General features: G+C 54.2%; 1 protein-coding gene across 1 annotated transcript in view; it reads left to right on the forward strand.

The window, feature by feature from the left end:
• The first annotated feature begins 3,172 nt into the window (after window positions 1–3,172).
• NUDCD3 (NudC domain containing 3) overlaps window positions 3,173–8,265 on the forward strand; it is a 39,759-nt gene continuing 34,666 nt past the window's right edge. Inside the window, exon 1 of the mRNA XM_014525627.2 lies at window positions 3,173–3,469. Within this exon, the coding sequence (XP_014381113.1) occupies window positions 3,272–3,469 (198 nt within the window). The 5' untranslated portion in view covers window positions 3,173–3,271. The remainder of the gene's footprint in view (window positions 3,470–8,265) is intronic.

An 8,265-nucleotide genomic window follows, 5' to 3' on the forward strand; every position in this document is an offset into this window, starting at 1 on the left:
CCCCAGTGCCCGAGCCTCTGTGAGCAAGGAGGGATGGTTGGGCATGGCTCGACTGGCAGAGGAAGATGTAACAGTGCCTAGCCCCCTGCTCCAGTGGGGCTGCCAAGCTGCTGCTGTAGGGGTCTGGGTTGTGGTGACCATCTCCAGGGGTCAGTCCCTCTAGGCAGCAGTTCTGGGGCAAGTTGAGTGCCTCTAAGAGTTGTGTGTGTGTGGGGGGGAGGGACTTGCTGAGACAGGCTTGGTGGGAGCAGCTATGGAAAGTTGTTACCCAAGCTCCAGCTGCTCCATGGACCTGCCCCGCATGTGCCACCAGGGCCAGATGCCAGGAGACAGGTTCTGTGGTGGTCATGTCCCCCCCACAGTCCCCCACCATGGGGGCAAAATGCCTGCAGGCAGTTCACCTGCTCTGTGTGTGTGTGTGTGTGTGTGTGTGTGTGTGTGTGTGTCCCAGACATCTGGGGGGCTGCAGGGAGTATCCTGTGTAGGGTTACCATATTTCCGGCATCAAAAAAAAGGAGGGGGGGACAGGAGGGAGGGGCATATGATGGGGGTGGGCAGTGATATGCCTGTGCCCTGTCTCTGCCCCACACTCCCCCTGTCCTTGTTGGTGCCCCTCACTCCCAACCCACAGCACTCTGCCCCCCCAGCCCTGCTGCCCAAGCAGCTCTCGCGTTGCACACATGCACACACACACACCCCCACACATACACAATGTCTCTTTTCTTGGCCAGCCTGCATGGGGAGCACATGTCCCCTGACAGCCAATCACCTTGCCTGCTGCTTCCAGCCCTAAGCAGCCAACCTGAGAGAGCAAAGGAAGAGTAAAAGACCTATTCTCCAACCATTTGGGTTGGTCTAATAAAAGATATCAAATTCACCCGAGTAAAAGCCCGGACATTTGCTCTCATTTTCAAAACCCACCCGGACATGAGAACAGGGGGCCAAAAAAGAAGACATGTCCAGAAAAACCTGGATGTATGCGTGTGTGTAAGACAATGATTCTCAACCCTGGTTCTTTGTGTGTGGGGGGCGGGGTGGGGGCTCTCTCTGCATGCGCACGTGTGTGTGTGTCCTGGACCCTGGGTTCTTTGTTTATATGTGTCCCAGGCACTTGGGGGGGTGGGGGGGCAGGGTGTTGGTGTGTAAGACAATTCTCATCCTGGGTCTGTGTGTATGTGTGGTATAGGACAGTGGCTTTCAACCTCTTAGCATTGACTAGGGAAGAACCCTATAGAACAGCATTTCTCAACCCATGGATCACGACCTAAAAGTAGATTGCAAGAATATATGAAAGGGTCACGAACAAACTTTAAAAATGGATTCTCCTTTCAAGGAGAAAAACTTGGGAATCTGTGGGCTTTCCCTCTCAGGCTGACAGAGTTCCAGCCTGCAAGGGGCTGGTTGGGGCCCCCCATGCCCCCCTCCCTTGCCCCACACACTGGGGGTGGGGGCCAGCAGGTTGGGAGTGAGGGACACCGAGTCAGGACTGGCTATCAATGTTTACAAATGGGTTCTGGTAGGAAAAAGGTTGACAACCACTTCTATAGAGCCAGCCATTCTCATGTGGCAAAGAACTCCGCCAGCCCTCGGCGGGGCAGGAGCAGGGTTGGGCACTTCAGATTCCTGTGTGAAATCCCTGAGTTTCTCTTGCAACTCAGGCATCGGTGTTGGCAACCCTAGCTGTGCTAAGACAACATGACACCCTGGAGAGGGTCTCAGGGATCCCTCTACATGCTGCAGACCCCACAGTGAGAACCACGGGGACAGCAGAATCAGCCTCTGGCCAGGCACAGAGCAGGACTGAGACAAGGCAAGTAGAGGCACCTGGCAAGGCAAGGCAAGAAGAGGCATCTGGTGGAGGCACGGGTCTTGCAGTCCAGCTCCTTGCACCAGGGCGACACTGAGTTCCCTCCCTGCTATCACAGGCTGGTGGCATCTGTCTCCCGGGTTCCAGCATCCCATGTTGCCAGGGACTGCAGGGGCTGGGCCCACCAGCCATTGGGGTGTCACAAAGCTGCTTCATCATGGTGCCGGGGTGGGGACCTGGCCTCCTGCAGGGGACTGGGTGCTGCCAAGGTCATGGGGAAGATCTGGCCAAAGGGCAGGGCGGGCTGCATCCCTTCATCCATGTGTCTGTGCATCCATCTGTGGTGGCCAGGTCATACCGAGGCTCCCATGTGGGCACACCCTGCCCAGGGATTTCCAACCTGCATGCCCATTGCTGTAGTCAGGACAAATGAGGGTTACCATATGTTTAGGTTTTCCTGGACACGTCCTCTTTTTGGATCCTCCCATCTCCATCCAGGAGTTTTTTTTTAAATATTAACAAATGTCCAGAATTTGGGCTTTTTGCAGCCTCTGAGCCCCGCCCTTTCTCTGCTTAGCATGGAAGCATCCCTCCCCAACCTGCCCCCACGCTAACCGGCACCTGCTCCTCCAGTGGTGGAAGAGAGCTGGGGAGGGGCAGCGTGGAGCCAGGTCTGCACCAGTGCCTGTGCGTGCTCACTGGTGAGATGCTTGCAGGGCTGCAGGGAGCAGGGGGCTGCAGGTCAAGAGTGAGTGGCACCAGCAGGGCTGTGGTTTGGGGGTGAGTGGCACCAGGGCAGCAGTGGACTATGGGTCGCAAGTGCAGGGCACAGGTTGTGCCAGGGGTCTGCAAGTTGGGAGCGAGGGGCAGCAGCAGGGCTGGGGGCTGTGGCTTGGGAATGAAGGGCAGACATATCACTGCCCCCTACAATCATATAACCCCCCCCCCCACCCACACACACGTCTTTTTTGAAACTGTAAATACGGTAACCCTGGATCAGGCAGCAGGTGTTTCACAGCCCCTCACCACCAGCCCACTCTGGTTGGGCCTGTGCCGCCACCCCCGCCCCCCCCCGCTCAGGGATGGCCGGAGCACTTAACGGACAGAAGCTGGAGAAAACTCTCGGGCAAGGGACTGGAACTGACCGGAAATGGAGGAACCATTAGGTGAGGAACAGGGGAGACCGGAAGTGGAGGGATACCACTGGGTAAGGAACTTGAAGCAATTGACAGTGGGGGGAATCATTGGGTGAGGGGCCTGGGAGACCGGAAGTGGGGGAAGCTATTTGTTAAGGGACCGGGGTGAGCCGGAAATAAGGGGCGTGGCCTAGGGTGAAGAAAGGGTTCCACTCACCGGAAGTGGAGCGCCTCGCGGCCGGAAGTGCGGGTGTTGCGGGGCAGCCATTGGGCGCGTGCCCGGGCGGACCGGAAGTGCCGGGCCGCGGGAGCCGCCGTCGCCGTTGCCATGGAGCCGGGCGCGGCGCTGACCGACGCGTACGACCAGGCGCTGCTCGGCATCCTGCAGCACGCGGGTGGCGTGCGCCAGTTCCTGCACGTGCTTTTCGGCTTCCTTTACCGCCGCACCGACTTCTACCGCCTGCTGCGCCGGCCCACCGACCGACTCGGCTTCCCGCCCGGCGCCGCGCGCGCCATGGTCGGACAGGTAACCCCCGGCCCCTGCCAGCCCTGGCACCTAGCGATGACTCGCGCCTGCCTCCTTCCCCCGGCCTCAGCCCTGGTCTCTCGTGCGTTCACGGAGGGTTGTTGGCTCTGGAATCTGTCGAGGACTTGTGTTCCCACCCCCGTTCTCAGACCTGATCTCCCATGTTAATGGAGGGGTGTTGTCCCTGCCCCTCTCCCTCCCTCCCTGGTCTCTGGCTTCACCTCCCCGTGCATGTTAATGGAGGAGTGTTGACACTGGAACCTACCGATGACCACCCCCCACTCCCTCCCTCCCTGGTCTCTGCCATGAAGGGATGTTGGCTATGAAACCTACTGATGACCTCATAGGGTCACAGAGGGGTGGCTTGGAGGGACGTCAGGAGGTCACATCCAGTCCAGCCCCCCAGCCTGAGGCAGGATCAGCCCTGACCAAACCAGCCCAGGTGAATCCAGATTCCCTCCTCTGAACACATGACACAGTCGCCCCCGACACAGGTTTGGTCCCAGCAGGACCGTTGGCACAGCGCCATCCCCAGCCCAGGCTGCAGCCAAGCACCCAGTGCTTCTGAGCCTTAAGAAGGTTTAGAAACCCCCTGACAGGTGTAGCAGTAAAAGGAGGGAGCGTATCTAATTTCTTTCGAGCCTGGCACAGCAAACAGCAGAGTCATGAGCTGTCTCATGGGTCAGAACGATCATATCTTGTCTAAAGGCTGGTACCAGGGCCCTTAACCTCCCTTCTCCCAGCTGCCCCCATCGCCAAAATATCCAGCATGGCCAGCTTGAGACCCACACAGCAGACAGGAGTTGGCAGGGGCAGGCCTGGCGGGTCTTGGGGAATAGTATTCACAGCACTGTCAGCCCTAGGGCTTGTGTAGGTGTCATCAGCTGCCCTTGCCCTGTGTACAATGCACTATATGGGTCTCACAACATCAGCAGAACCTGTCATCAGGCAGGTAACGAGCGTGTGTTTGTTACTGTGTATTGTAGTCTATAATTACGGACCTTATGAAATTCCTTCCAACCCTGCTTCCTTCTGATCCTGTCATTTATACCCAGTGACTGCATTTATTCCTTTTCCCCGCCACATTCTTCAAGTCGTTTTTGCTGCCAACAGAACCAGGTAACTTCTCCAGCTGCATCCTGAGCATCCTAGTCAGGGAAAACTGGTAAAAATGCTGTGGGAGGCAGCTCCCAGATCAGCACTTGCATTGCTTACAGTGGAGTTCCCACATGAGTGAAATGACTGAACACATGCATTGAATCTGTGCCTGGGAATCCAAGTGGAAATGTTGCATGTGGAATCTATTGAGGGCAATTGATTGCTCCTGTTGCTTTACATTCAGAGTATGCTCTGTGCTGGCCAGCATGGCAACCATCTCACCCACCCCATGGTATCTGGCTGCAGCTAGGTTGGTACACAAGCATTCCTCTTGGCAGGATGGTTTTGGTAGGGATTGGAGGAAGATGACAGGTGTCATGGCAGTCAAGTCTAGGGAGAGATGTTGGAGGGGGATTGACAGCAGTGGTTTGGATGTGCTGAAGGGGAGAGTTGAGGTGCTTGCAGAGAGGGGACTGCAGTAATCATGATTTACCATGAGACTCAAAGGACCAGGTGGATGCTAGAGCCCTGGGGTTGGCAGGGGTCACCTGATCCAAACCCCCAGGCAAATGCAAATTACTCTTAAAACGCATCAGAGAGAAAAGCAACTAGATAGTGCCATAGAGGGGTAGGAGGCACAAGTAGAGTCTTCCTCCAAATTTCCCATGTTGTGTCCTGATTCTGACCCAGTGCTTCTCAGCTGGGTGACATAGCACCTGGGGTGCTATGAGAGCTCTTTCAGAGCAGATAAAGGTCCCCAGGTACCTTCTGCCCAGCCAGGCTAGTATGCTGTCCTGCCTCCTTGAGGTCTCTGTGAAGCTTAGAGCAGCCACAGGAGTCCACTCATGCCACAGCTCTCCTCATCTCCCCTCCTCCCTACACAGTCACCCACCCTTGCACTCCTCCCAGAAACATAAATGTTCCACTTGCCCCACACACCTCTGTTTTTGGGAGGCACCACGCAGGGTCGGGTCAAGGTGGACTGCAACCTGACACCACTCCCCTGCCTGCTTCAACGTTAATAGAGACCCCCAAAGGAGACAGGAGCGGGGTGCCTCAATCTCACTAGGCAGTGGGCATAACATAGATGGTGGATTTGTCTAGGTTAGTTTGAACAGGGATGATTCTGCCTTAGGCAGCGAGTGGGACTAGATGTGACCTCTGGAGGTTCCTTTCAGCCCTGCTTTCCTGTGATTTGTTGTGGACGTCTCGGCCTATTTTCTTGGGTGACACCTGCATGATGTTTGAAACTTTCCAAGCAAAGTTTCATCCCAAAGGCAGCCCAGCGGTTGATGTGACCAGGGTGTCAGGGGAAGCACTGACTGATTTAAGGTCTTCCTGTTCCAGTTGTTTCATGCTTAAATACCCAGTCACTTACATCTTCATCACCTGTAAGGAATAGTAGAGCTAGGATTCAGCGAGACCTAGGCAAATTGGAGGATTGGGCCAAAAGGAATTTTGTGAAGTTCAATAAGGACAAATGCAAAGTACTCCACTCAGGACAGAACAATCCCATGCACCGCTACAGCCAGAGGACTAACTGGCTAAACAGATCTGCAGAAAAGGACCTGTAGGTTACAGCAGACAATAAGCTGAATTTAAGTAAATAGTGTCCCGTTGTTACAAAGAAGACTAATGGCATTAGTAGTAGCATTGCCAGCAGATTGAGGGAAATGATTGTTCCCCTCTATTCAGCACTGGTGAAGCCATATCTGGAGTTCTGTGTCCAGTTTTGGGGCCCCCACTACTGAAAGGTTGTAGACAAATTGGAGAGAGTTCAGTGGAGGACAACAAAAATGGTGAGGAGGCTGGGGCACATGTCTTATGATGAGAGACTGAGGGAACTGGGCTTATTTAGTCTGGAGAAGAGAAAACTGAGGAGGGATTTAATAACAGCTTTCAACTCCCTGAAGCGGGGTTCAAAGAGGACAGAACCGGACTGTTGTCAGTGGTGGCAGATGACAGAACAAGGAGCAATTGTCTCAAGTTGCAGCAAGGGAAGTTGAGGTTAGATATTAAGAAAAACTTTCACACTAGGAGGCCAGTAAAGCATTGGAGCAGGTTACCCAAAGAGGTTGTGGAGTGTCCACCCCTTAAGGTTTTGAAGACACAGATAGGTAAAGCCTTGGCTGGCATGAGATACCTGGGGATGGTCGTCCTTTGAGGAGGTGGTTGGACTAGATCAGTGGTTTTCAACCTTTTTTGTACTAGGACCCACTTGTGGCCAGTGCCAACCCACTGTCCCACACCCCAGGCCTCAGCCCCCCGGTATGAGGGGCAGGAGGTACCCCAACCAGCCCCTTGCAGGCTGGAACTCTGACAGCCTTCAAAGGAAAAGCCACTAGTGTCCAATGTTTTTCTGTTTTTAAAAAAGAAACCATTTTTAAGGTTTGTTGATCAATTTTTTTAAAGTGTGTTCATGACCCTTTCATCTATTCTTGTGACCCACTTTTGGATCACAACCCACAGGTTGAGAAATGCTGGACTAGATGACCTCCTGAGGTCCCTTCCAGCCCTCATTTTTCTATGATTATATGATCTTCAAGTCATGCTTGTGTCAGACACAATTAGTGAGATGTCAGTAGCTCCAGCTGGGTTGAAGGATAATTTATGCAGCCCCAAAGGAATGTGCCTGGTGTCGTAAAAGCCAGTGATGAAAGGATTCTAGCTGGAGCTTGTCATTATGGGCAGGGAAGAAGCTGTGCCAGGAGTTGCATTTCTGGCTCTTCTACTCTAAACTTGTCCCTAGTAAAAAGGATCTTAATGACTTATTTTGCAGTGGCTGCTGCTTAGTTTCAGTCTGTGTTTGCCGAGGGGTTGGGGCACACGGCTGGCCCCAGGAGGGTTTCTTCTTACATTGAAGCCGGAAGAAAAGGGGAATGAAGTATTCCATGCACATGCTGATCTTCAGCTGGCACTGAGTCACAGCAGGGAGAGGCAGAGGCAAGCTGGTGTTACTGAGGGGGAGATAAACACAGCCCCTTTAGCCTGGAGTTTGCACTAAAGCATAAACCTCCCACACTGGCACAGACACTGATTTATACAATCACAGCCTCAGAGTTGGCTGAAAGCTTAGACTGTCACTCCTGTACCTCTCCCAGCCACTGCCCCAGGTCTCCGTACAACACAGCTCTTGACATGGTGATGAGGTCTGCGGGGCTTGCAGCTGGGCATTGCCTTGGTACTTGGTGGCAACAACAGGCCCCCTGCTTCAGTTCTGTGCCAGGGCGTTCCCCAAGTAGATTTCATAGATACCAGTATCTGGGGGAATGTTTGTTCACCAGAGCGCCCCAAGGGATGACGAGGTTGAATGGTTATAAACTACTGCAAGGCCGTTTCAGGCTGGACATAAGGAAGAATTTCTTTACTGTCAGAGCCCCCAAGGTCTGGAACAGCCTGCAATCGGAAGTGGTTCAAGCACCTACGTTGAACACCTTCAAGAGAAATTTGGGTGTTTATCTTGCTGGGATCCTCTGACCCCAGCTGACTTCCTGCCCCTGGGGCAGGGGGCTGGATTCAATGATCTTCTGAGGTCCTTTCCAGCCCTAATGTCTATGAAATCTACTTGGGGAATGCCCTGGCACAGAACTGAAGCAGGGGGCCTGTTGTTGCCACCTCCCTCCTTGGGAATCTAGGCAGGTGCCAAGGTAGAGCAGCCCCTGGGACTCCTGTAGCTTAGGCTAGGGGGGGTGCCAGGC

The sequence above is a fragment of the Alligator sinensis genome, unplaced genomic scaffold (genome assembly GCF_000455745.1).
Source record: "Alligator sinensis unplaced genomic scaffold, ASM45574v1 scaffold1462_1, whole genome shotgun sequence".
NCBI classification, from domain to species: Eukaryota; Metazoa; Chordata; order Crocodylia; family Alligatoridae; genus Alligator; species Alligator sinensis.